Here is a 20,964-nt window from a genome sequence, read left to right as displayed (position 1 = left end):
CAGATCAATGGCTCCAAGAGTTGCTTTTATAAATCAAACAGCTCAAGAGCAAAGCAACTGAACTCCAACCTTTCTTCACGCAGAGGGAAACGTGTTTGGTGGCCACTTTCTTTATTTTTCTCCCCAGAAGAAATTCCTTCCTCTCGTCAAACTCTTTGTGCAGGCTGCTGACCAGGATTGCTGGCATCTGGCGGAGAAGAGGGAGGGTGGCTGCAGATCCCAGCAGCTCTGGGGAGCCCCAAACGTGGGGGTTTGGGTTTTACCTCCTCACTCCTGGGGCTGCTCAGGATCTCTTTGACTCTCAGCCTCTCTGCCTTCACATCCTCATCCTCGTTCTCCTCGTGAGGCACATCTGGGAACTTCCAGGGCTTGGCTTTGGTGAAACATTTCCTAAAAGGGAGGAAAGCAGCACGAGGCTGAGGCTGGCTCAGGGCTCTGGCGCTCTGTCCTGGTTTGATGGGCACTGAGTTTTTTGGGATGCATGATATGGTACAAGAGGGACTCCTCTCTTGATGATCTGAGAATTGATTATCTGAAGGGTGGAGATGGACTGAGAGTTGGTGATCTGAGGGTAACTGAATTGAGAACCCAAGGTTTTGTCTCACTGTGATGTACTGGGAATTTGGTGGGGGCAGGAGGAGGAATGTTTTGGAAGGTTTTCATCCTGAGTTCTGTGTATCCTTCTTTTTACATATAGTTGTAGGTTAATAAAGTGGTTTGTTTTTCCCTTTATTCCTAAGCTGGAGCCTGCTTTGCTCTATTTCTGCTCACATCTCACAGTAACACCAGGGAGAATACATTTTCATGGGGGCACTGGCATTGCACCAGCATCAAACCGTGACATGCTCAAAGGCATTTGCAGATTCCTGCAGCTCATCCCAGAGCAGGAGGAGCTCAGGGACTGCCACTGTGTCACCTCCCTGCTGAGCTCTCTGGCCATGCACTGGGAATGGTAAATCCCTTGGTTTTACATAGGGAACAACCTTACAAATTCCTGATTTTGCAGAGGAAATAATGTCGCAGACAACTTCTATGAAAAATCCTTTCCTTAGGATTTTTCCTCCTGAGAAGCTGAGAGGCCTCAGGAACAAAATATAAACATTGATTATCTGCTGCTGTGGAATGCAACAGGTGCATCTGTGATTGGTCCATGTTGGATGTTTGTAATTAATGGCCAATCCCAGCCCAGCTGGCTCAGACAGAGTACAAGAAACAAACCTTTGTTATCATTCCTTCTTATTCTATTCTTAGCCAGCCTTCTGCTGAAATCCTTTCTTCTATTCCTTTAGTATAGTTTTAACATAATATACATCATAAAATAATAAATCAAGCCTTCTGAAACATGGAGTCAGATCCTCGTCTCTTCCCTCATCCTCAGACCTCTGTGAACACGGTCACAGAAATAACCCCCCCTTTCTGCACTTCAGTGATAATGAAAGAGATTTTATTTTTATTTTTTTTATTTCTCCCACTGCACACCCCAGTTTAGCCACCCCCAGCACCTTCAAAACCAGTTCCTTTGGACAATATTTTGGATAAAACCCATTCAGGAGACTCACCTGAAGAAGGGATCTTCTCTGACCGTCCTCCCCCCGTTCTTCAGCTCGAAGCAGCGCAGCAGGAACAGCCACAGCACACACTGCAGGTAGGGCTGGGCAGACACAAACCACGCTGCTCACCAGGCTGGGAACCCTGCGCTGACCCCCCCACCAGGGACGAGGGACAAGAAGCTCCAGCCCTGCACCGCCACACAAGTGGTGGTGTTGCCAAGAATATGAAATATATCATTACACGCTGCTCAGCAGGCACGACCAAAGTGGGTTGAGATTTAGAAGCAATTATTTGGGGTTTTTGTGCAGAGAGGGGACTGTTCTTGCTCTGGAGCTCTTGCTCCATCAGCAGGGATCCCCATAATAATCAGAATTAACACTGGCAGTGTTAATCACGCCATGGGGGCAGCAGATGTTGAGCTGGTGGGCACAGCAGCTCTCCCGGCTCAGCATCAGAGCCAATCTTTACTGATAAAGATGATGGACAGCAGGGGATCCCAGCAGGAACCACAATTCCCGACAGAAAATTGGGAATTTTCCCTCTATAAAACCAGAGAATGCAATGCCATGCTCACAGCCAGAACTGCCACCAGCAGCCGGTCCCAGGGGTCGTGGAATCCCCCACTCTCACTCTTGCCTTTCCATGAGACCTGGGAATTCAGGGAGAAGCATGCTCAGGTAAAGAATCACCTACAGAGACTCCATTTCCTACACTTTCATCTCATTCAGGTGCTCAAGGACTTCCTGAGCTCTGCAGAGATTCTCCCAAAAATAAAAATCCAACAGCTCCATCCAAAGCCTGGGGCTGCTCCTGCTTTCAAGCCACCCACTCCCAATGAACCCTCATCCCATCCCTGGGTTTGCTCACCTGGTTTATCACAGAACCATGGAATGGTTTGGGACCTCAAAACCCCTCTCATTCCATCCCCTGTTGCTCCAAGCCCTGTCCAGCCTGGCTTTGGACACTCCAGCGATCCAGGGGCAGCCACAGCTGCTCTGGGCACCTGTGCCAGGACCTGCCCACCCTCACAGCCAGGAATTCCTTCCCAAAATCCATCTAACCCTGCTCTCTGTCAGCTTGGAGCCATTCCCCCTTGTCCTGTCGCTCCATCCCTGGTTTCAAGTCCCTCTCCATCTTTCTCGTAGGCTCCCTCCACTCAGAGAAAGGAAATTTCATGGGAAATTCGCTGCTTGCCCCATTTTAAAACCAAACCACTTTGCTTAATAGGAAAAAGGTGATTTTTCTCCTGAAGTGGCTACAGAGGACACACCAAAGACACCCACCCAACCCCAGCCACCTCCCAGGGCTCTGGAAAGGACCCCTGCAGTCCCCTTACCTTTATAAAACAAATCAGGCAGCCAATGAGGGGATAAATAGGGATGAAGATGGAGAAGACGTAATGCAGGATGGTGGTTACCAGGTAATGGTCCAGGAAAAAGGACACCTCAGTGACCACTGTGCAGAGCAGGGCTGTCTGTACCAAAGAAAAGGGGGAAAAATGTCAATTTTCGTCCACTTCAGACACTCCAAGCAGAAGTTAATGAATTTAAGGTATTTTTTCTTAAAGCTTTTATCACTCGGCATACGGCAGTGAGTGAGACATCGGTAAAAATTTCCCATTTCTTGTGCAATAAGGACACACAAATCAACCAAACAACTGGGAATTTTTGCTGTGGCTTTGGAAACCACCAATCTTCCCACTTAGCCCAGCTCCAGGCCAAGCCACTCACCACTGAAAATATAAATGACCAAAATTCCTTCGTGTTCTGGACTTTCTTGAAGGTGAAGGAGACCACGTAGGTGAAGAGCACGACTGAGGGGACGTAACCAATCAGGCAAAAAATCTGCAGAGACAGAAAGGGATTCTCAGGGAATGTGCAGCAGCAATTTTTATGCACAAGGATCAACTGGAATTACCTCAGTGTGATACAGAACTCTGGAGTAATCTTTGTCACTTTATTTGATGTATTTTGCTGCCTTGGTGCATAGAGAAGGTATTATTAAAGACACAAATTAAGGAATGTGTGGAGAGGCAAAAACTCCCCCCTCTCTCCAGCTTCCTTTAAACTCTTTCCTGTTCTTATTGGTTGTTTTGTAACACAGGCTCCCATAAATGCTGACCTCAAGATTCTGGCAAATAATAAGAATTCCACCATGGCATTTTTTGCAGAAATTCAAACAAGGGTAGAAGAGCAGCCCTGCAGCCACATCCCAAACCTGATTAACTCTGGCAAAGCAGCTGGGAAAAGCTGATTCCTCTCAATTCCAGCCAGGATCACACAAGTCCCTGCTCTGAATATCAAAGCCATGAAGTCTGGTGCTGTCCTGCACTTAATCCCATCGGCAATTCTCTGCAGAGATGGGCTCTGCCCAAAGTCACTGTGCCCTTGTCATCAGCAGCAGCAGTCACCAGTGCACAGAGCACAAACGGGCTCAGGCAGCAGAAAAAAAGGAGAATTTCCTTGGGAATCCTGATGGTTTAAGAATCAACAAGGCTGGAAAAGAGCTTTGAGATGTGAGTCCAGCCAGAGCCCTCCAGGGCCAGAGACTCCAGCACCTCCCTGGGCAGCTGTTACTGCTGGGCCAGAGATGGCACAGAGCTGGATCAGAAGGCAAAGGGGTAAAAATTCTGTTTATTTCATCCTCTCTTCTTTTATGGCTCAGTTTGCTACAGGTGGACTTGACTGGTCATTTAATTAATACATTTCACTTGATGGGTTAATTAACAAGGCACCCATTTGTAAACAATCTTATGAGAAAAAGAGATTATTAGAAAAACACTCCTTGTAGATTGTTTTTAATATTTGGTTATCACTGTTTATTTTCAGCTCTTTAAAGCTTCTCAGGTCGATTCTGAGAAAACTTATTAAGCTTTCTTTCTCTCTGAGCAGGATGTCACATCCACAGGCAGCTCCATCCCAATCCCATCCCAATCCCACCCCCATCCCTCAATTTAACCCCAAGCTCAGTGACCCTGATCAGCCCAGCCCAGATATTTAAAGCTGACACAACAGAAATAAAGGAGCATTTCCTTGGAAAACCCTGGTGCTTTAAATCCCCTTCCACTCCCAAACACCCTTTCTGTGAAGAAATTCTTCCTGCGCCCAACCCAAACCTCCCCTGCTTGATTTTATTCCAGTCCTGAATGAAACTCCCAACTTGGAGCCACTTTCCCCATGAAAAACTTTCTGTCTTTGTTTTCCCTGTGTATCCATGGGGAAAATCCAGCTGAATCAGGTAAGGGAAATAAAAAAGACCCCAGCCCAGACTCACCACAGCCAGGAACTTGCCCACATAGAAATAAACGCCATAGTGGAAGGCAAAGAGGCTGCCAATCATCAGGGTGAGGATGAGGAAGAACAGAGGCAGGTCCACCACAGCCTGGCCAGTCCAGTAGGCTGAGGGATAGAGCCCTGCAATCTTCAGCTGGGTGTAAGCCTTGATCTGCAGCAGGGGAACAGCACAGAGTTAATTAAAATTAACGTTTTGTGAATCCCCTCCTGTGTTATGCTGTTATTGCCAAGCCTGGCTTGGCACAGAAATGCTTCTCCCAAATCTGCTCCACCCTTGGCATTGTTTTAAAGCCTTCTTTGGCTCTTTCCAAAGAGGAAATCCCAGGATTTTGACCTCCCTGTGGGTCACCTGGGGGTTACCTTGTGGTTTTCTGCGTTGTCCATGGCGAAGTAGGGTGGCATCCCAGTGATGATGATCCCCAGCAACACGGCTTCAAAATAGATCTCCAGCCTGAAAATTGTGTCTGGAAGGTCCTGGGGTAGAAATTAGATTTATTCAATGCCAGAATGTGACCAAAAAATTGCTAAATTAGGAGTTGGAACATGGCTGTGAATGCTAAAATGAAAAGTCTGTGGGTGTCAAGATCACCTGAGCTTCAAAATAGATCTCCAGCCTGAAAATTGTGTCTGGAAGGTCCTGGGGTAGAAATTAGATTTATCCAGTGCCAGAATGTGATCAAAAAAGTGCTAAATTAGGAGTTGGAACACAGCTATGAATGCTAAAATGAAAAGTCTGGGGATGTCAAGATCACCTGAGCTGCAGCAGGAAGAAAAAGACCTGTGGAAGTTTTGGGAGTATTTAGATGAGGAATAAATAAGAACTAAAGAACTTTTCAGAGCATTTATCTCCTGCAGCAGGTCCTCTCCTCTCCCAAAGGCCCCTCCAGCTCTGCACAGACCAAGAACTGCAGGCAACCTCCAACAAACCCACAACTAATGAATTCACAGGACCATGGAATGCTTTGGGTTGGAAAGAACCATGGGGATCATCTCATCCCGACCCCCAACTCCTTCCACCTGACTGGGTTCTCCAAGCCCCACTGAACCTTTAATTCCTGACACATCATCCTCTTTCCAAGCCCCTTTTTCCTCCCTTTCCACAACCTTTCCTCCCTTTCCAAAACAATCAAATTTCTCCTCTTCTATCAAAGAATACAAACCAATAAGTTATTTCCAGAAAGTGCGTGAGGAAGTTCGTTACAAGAATGGAAACATCAAAAAGCTTAGAAAAACTTAAAAAAAAAACCCCTCAAAGAACAACATTCCTGCACTCCCCAGAGCAAAGTGCCAGCACCTTCCACACCCTCCTAAACCCTGCAGACAGCCCCAAACAGCTTTTCCCTTGGTTTGTGGGGTGTTCCTGTGGAGCTCTAGGACATGAAATAAATGTGTCCTATAATATATATAACAAAATAATACCTGGACTTTCCAAGGTAAAAAAGAGAGTGTTTAATTTCTAACTCCAACATTTATAGCTTTCTAAAAGTGACAGTGGATTGGAGGGTGACAGTGCCACCTCTCCAATGACACTGGACAAACCAACAGTTCATCAAATTCTATAAAAGAATACAAACCAAGAAGTTATTCACATAAAATGTGTGTGAGAAAGTCCGTTACAAGAATGGAAACATCAAAAAGCTTAGGAAAAAACCCCAAAAACAACATTCCTGCACTCCCCAGAGCAAAGTGCCAGCACCTTCCACACTCTCCTAAACCCTGCAGACAGCCCCAAACAGCTTTTCCCTTGGTTTGTGGGGTGTTCCTGTGGAGCTCTAGAACACAAAATGAAACTACGTGGACACTGGACTTTCCAAGGTTAAAAAGAAAATGTTTAATTTCTAAACTCCAACATTTATAGATTTCTAAAAGTGACAGTGGATTGGAGGGTGACAGTGCCACCTCTCCAATGACACTGGACAAACCAACAGTCCATCAAATTTCTCTTCTAGAAAAGAATACAAACCAATAAATTATGTAAATAAAGTGCGTGAGGAAGTGCGTTACAAGAATGGAAACATCAAAAAACTTAGAAAAACTTTTAAAAGCCCCAAAACCCAACATTCCTGCACTCCTCTTGCCCCCCGGGGACGCTCTGCCCTCTCCCCAGGGTTCCAGGGTGGTTTTTTTGGGAGCTGCTGACCTGAATCAAGGGGTTGCTCCAGATCTGGATGCTCTCAGTCACGTTCAGGCTGCGCAGGAGGAGGTTGCTGACAATGTTCATCAGAACTGGCAGGGAATGCACCATGGTGCTGTTGAATATGATGTTGAAAACATAATTCTAGGAAGAAAAAAAAATACGTGCTGCATTAATCCCTCTGCCCTGAGAGGGCTCTCCTTAATTAAACCTGAACATTGGGATAAATCTTTGCATAATCAAGAGCCTTGCAGGAGGCTCTGGGCTGCTCTGGGTGCTTGGCACACACAGCCTGATTCAGGAAATCAGAAGAAACTCCTAATTCAGGAAATCAGGAACAAATTCCTAATTCAGGAGATCAGGAACAAATTCCCAGCACGTTTCAGGAGCAGTGGGGCTCTGACAAATGGCACTCCAGACAATTCCAGCCTGGGAAACCAAACACACAAGGAGCTGCTCTGGGCTGATGCTGCTCATGGGTTTAAAACCTGACAGGCAAAGGTGAGCAGGAGCTGCACTGTCACACTGCTGGCAGCAGTGACAGGGGCTAAAAATGGGGACAAGAGCCAGAGCTGGCACATTGTAAAGCAGCTCCCTTGCTGGGGATTAAATATGATCCCAAAGTTCAGATCTTCCTGTCACTGTGAACACGTACAGCTCAAGGAACTGATTCTTCTTGACACACGAGAGCACCATGGAGTTGTTTTTCTGTCAAACTGTAATTCAGTCAGTACAAATTAAAAAAAGAAATCATAAAACATTCCTCTGCCAGGTGTCCTGTGAAGTAGAATATTTCTCCTGACCTTCTGTGTTCTTGTGGGGAAGAAAATGGGATTGAAGTTTGATTGGCTTACTGTAATTGTAATTATATAAATATAATTATATAATTATGGAAGAACATTTATTTTGCTAATATTCCCACTCCTTCCTCTTTGCAGCCTCTTGTATAAGCAATATTATATGATTCCATCAATTATATTATATTATTATATAATGATATATTATATAATAATATATTCAATAATAATATTAAATTATTATTATTACTATTACCATTACCATTATTATTATTATTACTATTATTATTATTAAATATTATTATATTATATAATTCCATTATATTTTTTCAAATCAGTATTATTTGATTCCATGACTCCAGAGCTGCTTTTCAGGTGAGAATTTCACACAGCAGCCCCAGGAGCTGCTCTCTGGGCACAGCCAGGCCAGTGTGTGCCTTACCTGCCCGGACTGGAGGGCAAACACGTTCAGAGCTGCACTGTGAGGTGCCACTGAGACATAATCACTGTCATTGAACATCTCCCAGAGGATGTTCATGCTCCCCAGGGAGTGCACAATGTCACTGATATCCGACTCTGGGGACACAAAACAACAGGGAATCGTTAAAACTGGAAAAGACCTTCAGGATCATCAAACCATCAAATCCATTTTTCCCCTGGTGAGGGCACACCCTGAGTGCTGTGTCCAGTTCTGGGCCCCCCAGTTTAGGAGGGACATTGAGGAGCATGTCCAGAGTGGGCAGTGAGGCTGGAGAGGGGCTGGGAGCACCAAAACCCTGTGAGGAACCCCTGAGGGAGCTGGGGGTGCTCAGCCTGGAGAAAAGGAGACTCAGGGCTGCCCCCATCGCTCTGCACAGCTCCTGAAAGGTGCCTGTGCTCACCTGGGGCTGGGCTCTTTCTGCAGCAGCACTGACACAACCAGAGCACACAGCCTCGAGCTGCACCAAGGGAAATACAGGCTGGATAGCAGGGAAAAGAGGTTTACACAAAGGGTGATAAAGTTCTGGAATGTTCTGCCCGGGGAGGTGGTGGAGTCCCCATCCCTGGGTGTGTTTAACAAAGCCTGGATGTGGCACTGGGGGCCAGGGTTTGGGTGAGGGGCTGGGGCTGGGCTGGACTCGATGGTCTTGGAGGGCTCTGACAACCTGGGGGTTCTGTGAATTCTGTGAATTCTGAAATCCAGCCACTCCCCACCCTTCAGCCATGTCCCTGAGTGCCACATCTCCCTGTCTTTTAAATCCCTCCTCATCAGCAGCCTGGAGTATCTTACACAGAATTATCCATGCACAGCTCAAACAGCTGCTGGTTTCTCTGCCTGGGCTCCTGCTGGGCGTTTTTAAACCATCCTCAGTTCCAACTAAAATGGGTTTTCCCAGATGTTTTCCAGCAGGATTTTAATGTTGATTTATCTCAATGTTTCTGGCCACTTCTCTCACCTGAATAATCTCCTGACACAGCAAGAACAAGGTCATGGAGATGGGAGGAGGATCTCCAAACCAAACCCCATGGCACAAACTGACAGTTTACCACCCCTGGGCACTTGGAAACTCTTCATCTGGGTTAATTCCAAGGGAAAAGCTCATTCCCAACCCCAAAACCTGGGAGAAGGAGGGAGGTGGAGGCAGGAGCTGCTGCCCTACCTGTGGAGTTCTGCAGCAGGAGCCGACTCCTGTACTTGTGACTGCTCTCTCCAGGCTTCAGCAAGTACAAATCTGGGGAGAGTTTGATAGCAGCTACAGCATTTTTGATGATGTGGTGTATGAAAAACAACAAAATCTGAACTACAAGGAAAATGAGGAAAAGCAACAACCTGAAAGAAATAAAAGTTTGGGGTTTGTTACAGTCCAGTGAAAGCCGACCCAGTTTTATGTGCATGCTGTTTAAAAAAACATCTCCCTCACCCCCCAAAAAACCATTTTTAACAGAAATTACAGCTCCACACTTGCTATTTTTTAAATGGGGAAAACTGAAGGGCAGGATGTGCTTTCCCTGGTGCCATTCAGGCAGGATTTGGGACTCCCACACAGAGGAGGAGCCCCAGTACTCACATAACTCTGACACATTTGTTCTCCCGTTTCAGGCTGAGGAAATGCACTTTGGCTATGGTGGAGACCTGCTTCTTCCACAGGGCTGAGTTGCTCATGGCTGGTGCCTTGGCCTCAGAGAGCATCAGCAGGCTCTGCTCCATGTCATCCAGGGACTTGGTGTCCATCTCCTCCTGGCCTTGCTGCGAGTGGAACACGCTGTAATCTGGAACAGGGCAGGGAAAGCCAGGCAGGTGATCTCTGACAGCTGGGGGGAATGGGGCAGGAGGGGGAGCCAGGGGCCAGAGACCCCGTGCTCTGCCTGTTGTAGAAGTCACCTCACCCATCCCATGCCATCCCATCCCAATCCAATCCCAATGCCATCCCAATCCTATCCTAATCCTATCCCTGTCTCAATCCCATCCCATCCCAATCCTATCCCATCCCACTCCATCCCATCCCAATTCCACTCCATCCCCATCCCAATCCTATCCCATCCCACTCCATCACCATCCCATCCCATTCCAGCCATCCCAATACCATCCCCATCCTCATCCCAATCCTATCCCATCCCCATCCCCATCCCAATTCTATCCCATCCCACCCCATCCCCATCCCCATCCCATTCCAGCCATCCCAATCTCATCCCAATCCCATCCCAATCCTATCCCTATCCCAATCCCATCCCAATCCCCATCCCATCCCCATCCCAACCCCATCCCAATCCTAATCCCAATCCCAATCCTATCCCATCCCATCAAACCCCCATCCCAATCCCAATCCCAATCCTATCCCATCCCATCCCATCAAACCCCCATCCTAATCCCATCCCATCCCCATCCCAACCCATCCCATTCCAATACCATCCCACTCCACCTCAATCCCATCCCCATTCCATTCCATTCCAATCCCACCCCATCAAACCCCCATCCCAATCCTATCCCATCCCCATCCCTGAATTCAACCCCAAGCTCAGTGACCCTGATCCAGCCCAACCCCACCCATGGCAGGTACTGAAAGCTGACACAGCAGAAATAAAGCAGCATTTCCCAGGAAAACCCTGGTGGTTTAAATCCCAGAACCAACCAGGCTGGGAAAGACCTCTGAGATCCCTGAGTCCAGCCTGTGACCAAGCAGACCACGGCACCAGGGGCCATCCCATAAACATCCACCCCATAAACACCTCCGGGGACAGAGTCCCAACTGGGACTTGATTCAAAATTTTGCCACCAAAAGGTTCATATTTGCCCCAGTTTCACACCCTTGGCCCGTGTGTGCACCTGCAGATCCAGCTGTTAAATCCTCTTAAACCCACACAGAAACTGTGCAGTCACTCTAATTAGGGAGTAATTTCCATACCAGTTACAGAGTACATATATCTACTCATACTAATAATTCTGGATCACACAGAAAGCTCCAGAACAATTAAAACAGCTCAATGCATTCAAAACTGACATTAAAAAAACAACTGACTCATTCTGGAGTAATATTAAGCAATCTCAACTTTTCATTTGGACTGAAAGTTGATTTAAGGTGAGACAAGCTGAGCTGTTTCAGCCCTAAGTGCAGCTACTGTTCACACAGAAGGCTGAAAATTAATTTTACCCTGCACATTTATAATTTCTTGAAAGCAAACTCCATTAGGAAACTAAAGGGCATTTTAAAAGGCAAGTAAACTGTAAAGCCAAGCAGTCAGAATGAAAAATTAATCAGTAAAAAGCTTTTCCCCTGGATGCTCCCAGAATCACTCCCCAGCCAATTCTCTGCCTTTTCTTGTGTTGGAGTCCTGGTTGCTGAGAATTTTAAAACTTTCTGTGTCTGACCTCCAGGAGAACACTGCATTTCACCTGAGGCTGTGGAAAAACCTTCTAAAATTAATTAATTAATTAATAGCACTAAGATTATGAGTGCAGAGTTTAATTAGAAGTTGTGATATCACAAAGTAAAATACTTAGAGTCTAGGGTTTTAAAATACAGCAATATATATTATATATATTAATATATAATATATATAGTATATATTAATATATAATATATATCATATAAAATATATATAGTAATATATTATATATTACTATATATATTATATATTATATTATATTATATATAAGTAATATTATATATAGTAATATATAATATATATTATATATATAATATATATTTTAAAATATAGTAATATATATAAAACAAAATTAAAATTTTAAAGCAGAAGCTAGTCCTTCTTCTGTACATTCCTCTTCATGAGTTTAAGTGTATTTTGTAATTGAATATTGAACAATTGGAATTTCAAGGCAGTCACACGATGCTCTTTGCAGTTCACAAGAGTTTGTAGGGTTTTTGTAAGGTTTTTGTAGGATTTTTGTAGGATTTGGGGCTTTCCTGCTTCCTATTGAATAGTGAATATAAAATATTGAATATACAATATTGAATATTGTATTTGAATATTGAATATACAATATTGAATATTGAATATTGTATTTAAATATTTCAACAGCCTGGGAAGCTGTGAGAACCCAAGGACGCCCGGATGCTGGTGCAGCACCCTGTGAGGGATGTTCTCCTTGTTCCCTCCTTCTGGCAGAGCCAATCCCACAGGAACTGAGAGCAACGCCAAGCTGAGGGCACAGCCCTGCTCCTTCCCACCTGCTTGGTCAATCTCTGCCTCCACCTCCAGCTTCAGGTAAACGTCCTCCAGCGTGGTCATGGACACGCCATAGGTGATGACCCCCAGGTGGGAATGGGTGTCCAGGTCAGAGAACAAACCTAGGGACAGAGGCAGCTCTGAAACTCTGCTCCAGCACCTGCCAGGAGCTCTTCAGGCTCATCTCACACCCCTCTAAACCTCCTGCTTGCTGGGAAAATCAGGAATGTGGGAGCAGCAAATAAACCGGAAAGTTGTGGTTTGAGAGCCAAGGTGGGACAGGCTCCTTTGAGCATGAAATTTCAGTCTCTGTGGTCAGGAAATGTGGTTTTGCTGAAGCTGTGCTGCTTCTAAAAACTGGCTCAGCATCCTGAAGCTGCTGGGCTCAAAGTTTCCTCAGGGCAGGTTCAAGGTGAGCTCTCCTGGAAAAATCACACCCAGGACAGCTCATCCTGCCTGAATCCCTGCCCAGGCACAGAGGATTTTACACATAAAACCATTGAGTCACTTTATATCTACAAAAATAATTAACAGTCATTTCATATCTATAAATGTATAAAAATGTGTGTATATATCTAAGAATTCCCAGATGTTTAAGGCCAGCTTGACCAGGCAGGAGATGCTGGATAGGGCACAGAGCTTGAAGACCAGTGTGAGGTTCAGAGTGGGAGAACTTCACAGCACCTCAGGGTGAAAAATGTTACTGGGTTTCTGTCAATCCTATGAAATCAGGACTTTAAAAAAAGGAGCTTCAGAGCCAAGGTGAGGCTGGAAGGGAAATTTAAATGTACAAAATGGGAGGAGCACTTGGATATTTGACAATACTCCTCAGTCCTCCAGTTTCTCCTGTCCCAGCTGACAATGTGCGTTCCCAACCTCAGCTCCCCCTGAAATAGTTTGGGGGAATTGATTCAATCTCAGCCTTTTTGCAAAGCTCATAAACCATTTACCCCAATGCAACAGGGAAAAAAAATCTTTATGGAATATCAGCTGCATGTTCCCATCAATATTGATGCTCCCTTGGCTTCCCACACAGGATTTATTCCGTTTATTTCTGGGAGCAGAGCAAGGAGCCCTGTCCAGGACTGCTCAGATAATTGCTGCCATCTAGTGAAATCCTCCCCTCGGCTCCTTGCTCCCTCTCTCCATGGAATTTCAAGGCAGTCACACGATGCTCTTTGCAGTTCACAAGAGTCTGTAGGGTTTTTGTAGGGTTTCTGTAGGATTTGGGGTGTTCCTGCATCCTGCAGCAGGCCAGCCCTGCTCTTTGGACCCTCTGCAAGAGGATGGTGATTCTGCAGGACCAGGGGATGCTCAGGTGGAAGGGATTCCTCACCACAGGGGCACCTCCCCAGCCCTTGCTGCTGGGCACCCACATCCCTCACACCTCACTGGAAGAGGTGACAGAACCCTCACTCACCTGAGAAAACCCTCCCTGATTCCCCACCAAATAATAATAAATATAAAACCATCAAACCACAACTGACACTTTATCAAGAGCATCAGCCTAAAGCCACGCTTAACAAACACCCCGTTGCAATCACTGATCCCTGCAACACAAAAACCCCACAAGTACCTGCAAACTTGTCCATGTCCTTGAGAGGGAGGGTGTACACGAGCTGCTCATCGTTCTGCTGGATCAGGCTGGCTGCAGGGATGTGCTGCCTGATCAGAGACGTGGTGGCCTCTGTGTTGCAGTAGGCATCAATGTGCATGCTGGAAAAACACAGCAGGAGTTGGGGTTTAGAGCTTGGCCTGCTCCTGACACTGCAGCAAACATTCAGTTGTACCACTGTGATTTAGAATTTCTGTTTTTCAGATTCTGTTTTTCAGATTCTTTAGTGTGTAGTTCTGAGCTTCGTGTTAAGTGTTGGTAAGCTCTCTGCACAGAGCAGGGAGACAAAACAATTCCTGCTCCAGCTGGGCACCAAGGACAAATGATCCAAATCTCAGCCCAGGAGCACAAACCCCGTGGGCTGGAGAGAGAAAAACAAGCAGGGTGGGACTGGATGGGCTAAAGCTGGAATGGGACAATGAACTGCAAGAGGCAAATGGAGCAGAACTGATCCCAGGGAGAGACCCCGTGCCCGGCCATGCATTTTGGGGCCATTTTGGTTCATCTTGGGTTCATTTTGTGACCATTTTGGGTTCATTTTGTGGCCATTTTGGTTCATCTTGGGTGCATTTTGTGACCATTTTGGGTTCATTTTGTGACCATTTTGGGTTCATTTTGTGGCCATTTTGGTTCATCTTGGGTGCAGCCCTGGCTGGGCTCTTGTGCTGCCCAAGGTGGATCCATGGAGGAGATGCTTTGAATAAATCCCTGCTTTATTCTGGAACTCTGCCCAGCCTCTGCTCCAGCTCAGCCTTCTCAAGGCATCAATTCAAGGATAAAAGGAGCTTGTTGGGGGGTTCCTCTCAGAGATTCCAACAGAAAACAGTAAAAAAAGACATGCATGATGGCCCCTAAGAGGTACAAAACTGAGCACAGAATTACCTCAGGCGGTAGCCAATGCCCCACTTGCTCTTGAGGAAGAGAGAAGAGCCGAGGCATTTCAGCATCCCTTGGGAAATCACAGCTTTACGATCTGGAAAGGGAAGCCAGGAAGCAGAAAATCAACAATTTCCTCCCAAACTGCCCTCTGGGTTGCACACCAATGGTAGCCCAGGGCTGGGGGCTGAAGCTGGGCTGGGGCAGGGCTCACCAGCCAGGATGTCAGCCTCGTCCATGAAGTGGGTGCTGAACACTGTCACACGGTTGGCTTTCCTGCTCCTCAGCAGGTTCCAGACGATGTGGCGGGAGCAGGGGTCCATCCCCGCCGTGGGCTCGTCCAGCAGCAAAACCTGGGGGCAAAACCACCCGGGCTGCTCAAAGGCACAGCCCCTGAGCTCAGTAACCCCTGCCCGGTGCAGCCACATTGCTCTTCACAGAGAAAAGCAAGGCACAATTCTTCCCAAGGATATTTCTGGGTTTCACATCCTCTGAACCTCAGAAAAAAACAATTCTTATCTCATTTACTGCTCCTGTGTTGCTCACGATGGAATGCATCGTGGAAGACTGTTTACCTGAAGGGAATTGATAATTGGATTTTGGTTTGAGTGTTTTGATTCACTGACCAATTGAACCCAGGTGTGTGGGCTGACAGTCACAAGATTCTGTGCAGTGGAGTGCTTGGCAGATTCAGTTAGGATGTAATGTAATACACATCCTAACTGAAGTGCAACACAGTGCAGAATAATATAGCATAATAAAGTAATTAATTAGCCTTCTGACAAGATGGAGTCCTCATCATTCCTCTCCAATATCTGAGAAAAAAAATATCTGCTATACCCCAGCACACCCAGAAGGGCTTGTTTGAAACCTGCCAGTTAACTCCTGCAAAATAGGAAACAGCCCAGACTAACAAGGCAGCTTTTGTCACTGTGCTTTGAATACATCCATCTCCCCTTGTGACAAATGGAAAAATCCTGTGATAAATTAATGCCACAGCCTGCTTTATTCTGCTTCCAAGAGAATTATGCAGTAGAATCACAACTTAGCCATGGATTCACTCTTTCTACAGAGGGGTTGTTAAATGCACAAACCTGCTTTGAAAACCCCCAGGAATTGTCACACAGACCAATTTTAACCACAGATCTCAGAGCAGTCCCCATCCTTACAGGCCAGAAATGACAGAGCTGCAACACAAAAGATCTCTCTGGCTCTGCTCCTGCTCCCAGCTCCTGGATGGCTTTGGAAGGAAAGCATCCAACAGTTTCCCTGCTGGGGGATAAATGCTACCTGCCAGAAATTACACACAAAACTTGCCACGCTATTTATTTGCCAAAGAGATCAAACCCAAGGCTGCTGCCATTATTGAGCCTCAAGCACAAAGGCTGAGAAATTGAAATGATTGTAATTAAACCACAAACGAAGAAAAAAAGGTGCTCAAAGGAACAATTTCTGCATTTTTCACGTTAGTTGGTTTTGACAAAAAAGACCAAGCCTTCCATGGATCAGCAGCACCAAGATGAGAATAATTCCATCCCTCTCACCTTGGGGTTCCCAAGAACAGCAACTCCCACTGACAGCCTCCTCTTCTGCCCCCCACTTAATTTTTTGGCTTGATTGTCCCTGATGGGCTGCATCTCCAAATCCAGCAACACCTTCTGCACCTTGAAAACACAAGAAACACATTTATTGTTTTAAAAAAAAAACCTATAAATTTTTAAAACCAGATTGTTAACAATTAACATTCAAATTAACTGCTGCTGGTTCCCAGAGTGTTCTGTATCTGAACTGCACAACCTACACACAAAGTTTAATGGTGTCTGTAACTGAACCTAAATGCCAGATTTAAAACATTTCATGAGCATTTTAATCTTAGGAAAAATTAAAAGTTTATCCTTGTCTAAATATCTGCCTGTACCTCTGTGTCCACTGTACCACACAGGAATATTTCCCTGCAAAATGAAAACGCTGCAAGGATATTTTGATTTACAGGTTAAAAACGTTCATGTAAGACCACACCAGTGGCCAGGTGAGTTACCTCTTGTATCAAATCGTTCTGAGGGATGCCCTTGATGGCAGCAAAGATGGAGAGGTTCTCCTCCACAGTTAAGATGTCAAAGTGGATGTCGGCCTGGGGGCACACGCCCGCGATCTGCCGCACCTCCAGCATCTCGTCGATCTCAGACACCCTGTGCCCATAGACTGACACAAACCCTAAGGGAAATGAGCACAAAATCATCCAGTGGTTCGTGCCCATAGACTGACACAAACCCTAAGGGAAATGAGCACAAAATCATCCAGTGGTTTGGGCTGGAGTGGGTTAAAGCTCATCTCATTCCAACCCCCTGCCATGGGCTGGTGACTCAGGTTGAAAGGTGTGGCTGGGGGTGTGTGTCCTATTCCCATCTGTCAGAGCTGGGGCAGCTCTCTGCTGTTCATTGGGCAGGTTCCTTTATCTCTTCACAACCAATCCTCCCTCCAGGAGATCTCTGCTGTTCATGGGCCGTTAATTATTGATTATCTTCTGTCCATGGCCACTGAGTGTCCCTGCATGGCTGATCCAATTCCAGCATCCCATGGGAGATGCTGCGCCCAGGGAGGAGCCAAGCATTCCTACCTGGATCCAATCTGAGCTTTGGGACACCCAGCAGCCTTTGCCCACTGCATTGCCAGAGGAGCAGCTTTCTGCTGCCCTGCATTGCCAGAGGGAGCCCAGGCCCATCTGCAGCAGCCCTGGAGCTGCAGAGGAAAACTCCCCCCTTGTGCAGGATCCCTGCTGCAGCAGCAGCACAGCTGGCACTGCAGGAGGGCTGAGCCCCCATGGGATGGGGCTGTGCCACCCCCTGACACACAGGGGGTCACGGCCTCTTCTGACTCTGGCAGTGGTTTGTTTTCTTTTTTTTTTTTTGTACTAGTGTATATGTATTTTTAATTTTCCTAGTAAAGAACTGTTATTCCTATTTCCACGAGACCCTTAATTTCAAAATTATAATAATTTATGGGGAGGGGGTTTACATTTTCCATTTCAAGGGAGGCTCCTGCCTTCCTTAGCAGACACCTGGCTGTTCAAACCAAGACAGCTGGAAACTCTCCACTGGAAGCAGCAATCAGCAGAGAGGGTTTTACAGCCCCGCGTGGACAGGAATTGCAAATGGGCTCTTTCACATGCTATCCAAGGAAATTTTGGTGCATCCTGGAACACCCACCCAGGTTCTCAGGTGTGGTTTTAGAGCAGGGCAGCCCCAGAGCTGCACTCACCATCAGAGGGAGGGCACAGCCCACACAGGATGTTCATCAGCGTCGTCTTCCCGGTGCCGCTGTGGCCCAGCAGCGCCGTGATCTGCCCCTCGTAGATGTCAAAGGACAAATCTGCTCCAGGGCACAGCAAACAGAGGTGTCAGGGAGGGGTCCTGGCCCCCTGAGCCAGCTCCTGCCCCTGGCTCAATCCCAAAGCTCACATTCACACTCTGCCTGGGGGACAGGACTGGCCTGGCATGGTCCCACAGCCACCGTGGGGTCTCAAAGCCACCCAGGGAAAGGAGGTGACAACACCAGGGAGCTGGGCAGGGGAGATGACAACACTTCATGGGCACTGGGTGACACCAGCAGGCTTTCCTTAGGGATGAAGGGCTCATTTTTGGTTTAGACACCACTGTGTGAGACAGGACACGCACAAGCACACCTGGCATTCGTGCTCCAGGGCCCCAGCCCTCCAAAAGAGACCAAAACCAGCCTGAACTGAAACCCCAGAGATCACTCAGCAACTCAGCTACTGCTCCTCTGCATCCCAGCAGCAGCTAAAAAGCTGAAATGTTCTTACTTCTGAGAGCCTCCACGGTTTCCCCCTTTTTCCTGAATGTTTTCTGCACACAGCGGATTCTGAAAGAAGACACATCATGGCATGAAATACTTCAGCACCTTTACATGGCATTTTCAGTCATCAACACTCAGCAACAACCACAACAAGCCAACCAGACTGAAGTGGCACCAGATGTGTTAAAAACTCAGTGAGGCAAGTAAAGAGACAGGACAGGTTCTCCCAAAACTTTGCCCATCTCCACCCTGGCTTCAGAAAACTTCTCCTGGTCACCTTCTAAAGTATTTCCTGTGATGATAAACTGAATTATTTCAAATCTGAGTCTCTTTCACATGGTGGAACAATGCTCTAGAGGCTTCCCAAGCTGGGAAAGGGAACAGCTACTCCCCAGCAGTTGCACAACACAACAGGAGACTCCACAGACATGACATGGAAAAGAGGTGACAGCAGAATGGACTCCAAAGATGGGATTCCTGACAGCTCTTGATCAAAATCAGGTAAATTTTTTTTATATATAAATAGCAAGTATTTTATATATATATAATATATATATTTTATATATATATATATGTATATATGTATGTATGTATGTATGTATAAAAATATATTATATATATAATAGCAAGTATTCTTATATAGATAAATAAATATAAATATAAATATAAATATAAATATAAATATAAATATAAATATAAATATAAATATAAATATAAATATAAATATAAATATAAATATAAATATAAATATAAATATAAATATAAATATAAATATAAATATAAATATAAATATAAATATAAATATAAAATAGCAAGTATTCTTATATATATAAATAGCAAGTAGTTTACTTTTCAAGAGAAGTAAAAACCTTCCTTCAAGCCCTGCTGGTTTTCCAAATGAAAGGAACAGCCAGTTTATCTGGAGGCACCAAATCAAGGAAGGATTTTGGGAGCCTCATCACCCTGAACATGAGGATGGTGAGTGGATTATGGAGGGTGAGCAATGGGGAAGAGAATGAGTATAAAAGCAAACAGAACTTGCACATGGAAAGATGGCAAGACTGAGTGAAACTGCTGGAGCTGGTGGAGGGATGATGTGGGAAGAGTCCTGGGTGGGTGAATAATGCAACAACAGCCACCATGTTCTCAGGGGAACATCAGCATTAAAACTGCACTCCTGAACCTGTAGATAATAAAAATACCTCTCACTACTTAAAAAATAAGCGTGTATCTTATCCATCTCTAGGATTACAACAACAAACTCCTCTCCTGAAGTGATTTATACCTGGCTCCAGAGCCCTGAGGATGGGATGTGCCCTATGGAGGGATCCTACAATCCATGTGCTGTTTGAGCCTGGGCACTGCAGAGCCAGGGCTGATTTTCCAGCACTGAAATTGCAGGTGAGCTGCTCGCCCCTAGGCAGGGCAGGGCTGTACCTGACGCCTTCCTTGCCCCGGAATTCTGTACCTGATGGCTTCCTTGCCCCAGAATTCTGTACCTGATGGCTTCCTTGCCCCAGAATTCTGTACCTGATGGCTTCCTTGCCCTGGAATTCTGTACCTGACGGCTTCCTTGCCCCGGAATTCTGTACCTGACGGCTTCCTTGCCCCGGAATTCTGTACCTGATGGCTTCCTTGCCCTGGAATTCTGTACCTGATGGCTTCCTTGCCCTGGAATTCTGAAGGCACAGGCTCCACAATCTCACTGAAGCTCAAGCTGCCGTTGATGCTGCTCTCGTACAGCTCCTTGTAGTTTTTCCTGCGCTTTGACCAAAAGGAGGGTTTCATGAAGAAAAAGGGCGTGCGGCGCAGGCCAAACTCACCTGGGGGACAGGACAGAAGGAACTCCTGAGCAGCTACCACAAATTATTATATGTTATATTTTATATTGTTATTATATATTATATATTACATAATGTGTTATATATTACCTATTATATTATATTCTATATTATATTACATTATATATTACATATACATTACATTATGTAATATATGTTATATTACATTTTAATATACTATATTACATTACAGTACATATATATACAATGCTATATAATGTATTATATATTATAATACATTATATAGCATTGTATTGTTATATTGTATATTATATTATACTATATTATATATTATATTGTATAATATTATATAATATCACATCATAACATATCATATCATATATTATATTATATTGTATAACATTATATTATATATATT

The 20,964-nt window shown here is 45.5% G+C and overlaps 1 protein-coding gene across 4 annotated transcripts in view; it reads right to left on the bottom strand.

The window, feature by feature from the left end:
* Window positions 1–20,964, bottom strand: part of ABCA5 (ATP binding cassette subfamily A member 5) — a 43,817-nt gene that overhangs the window by 8,677 nt on the left and 14,176 nt on the right. For 3 of the 4 annotated variants that reach the window (XM_031063339.1, XM_031063338.1, XM_005428670.2), the window contains 21 exons: window positions 20,399–20,567; window positions 18,752–18,810; window positions 18,190–18,300; window positions 16,970–17,145; window positions 16,476–16,595; window positions 15,146–15,284; window positions 14,938–15,028; window positions 14,017–14,156; window positions 12,443–12,562; window positions 9,824–10,025; window positions 9,416–9,585; window positions 8,218–8,351; window positions 6,985–7,122; window positions 5,205–5,318; window positions 4,825–4,995; window positions 3,282–3,395; window positions 2,888–3,025; window positions 2,126–2,200; window positions 1,560–1,651; window positions 264–390; window positions 70–187 (listed from right to left, as the gene is read on the bottom strand). In XM_031063339.1, the coding sequence (XP_030919199.1) occupies window positions 70–187; window positions 264–390; window positions 1,560–1,651; window positions 2,126–2,200; window positions 2,888–3,025; window positions 3,282–3,395; window positions 4,825–4,995; window positions 5,205–5,318; window positions 6,985–7,122; window positions 8,218–8,351; window positions 9,416–9,585; window positions 9,824–10,025; window positions 12,443–12,562; window positions 14,017–14,156; window positions 14,938–15,028; window positions 15,146–15,284; window positions 16,476–16,595; window positions 16,970–17,145; window positions 18,190–18,300; window positions 18,752–18,810; window positions 20,399–20,567 (2,718 nt within the window). The remainder of the gene's footprint in view (window positions 1–69; window positions 188–263; window positions 391–1,559; window positions 1,652–2,125; window positions 2,201–2,887; window positions 3,026–3,281; window positions 3,396–4,824; window positions 4,996–5,204; window positions 5,319–6,984; window positions 7,123–8,217; window positions 8,352–9,415; window positions 9,586–9,823; window positions 10,026–12,442; window positions 12,563–14,016; window positions 14,157–14,937; window positions 15,029–15,145; window positions 15,285–16,475; window positions 16,596–16,969; window positions 17,146–18,189; window positions 18,301–18,751; window positions 18,811–20,398; window positions 20,568–20,964) is intronic. The other variant, XM_031063340.1, reaches the window with a different exon arrangement.

Source organism: Geospiza fortis, unplaced genomic scaffold, assembly GCF_000277835.1.
Source record: "Geospiza fortis unplaced genomic scaffold, GeoFor_1.0 scaffold153, whole genome shotgun sequence".
Taxonomy (NCBI): Eukaryota; Metazoa; Chordata; class Aves; order Passeriformes; family Thraupidae; genus Geospiza; species Geospiza fortis.
The sequence above is the reverse complement of the archived record's forward strand: the minus strand, read 5'-3'. Positions and strand labels throughout refer to the sequence as shown.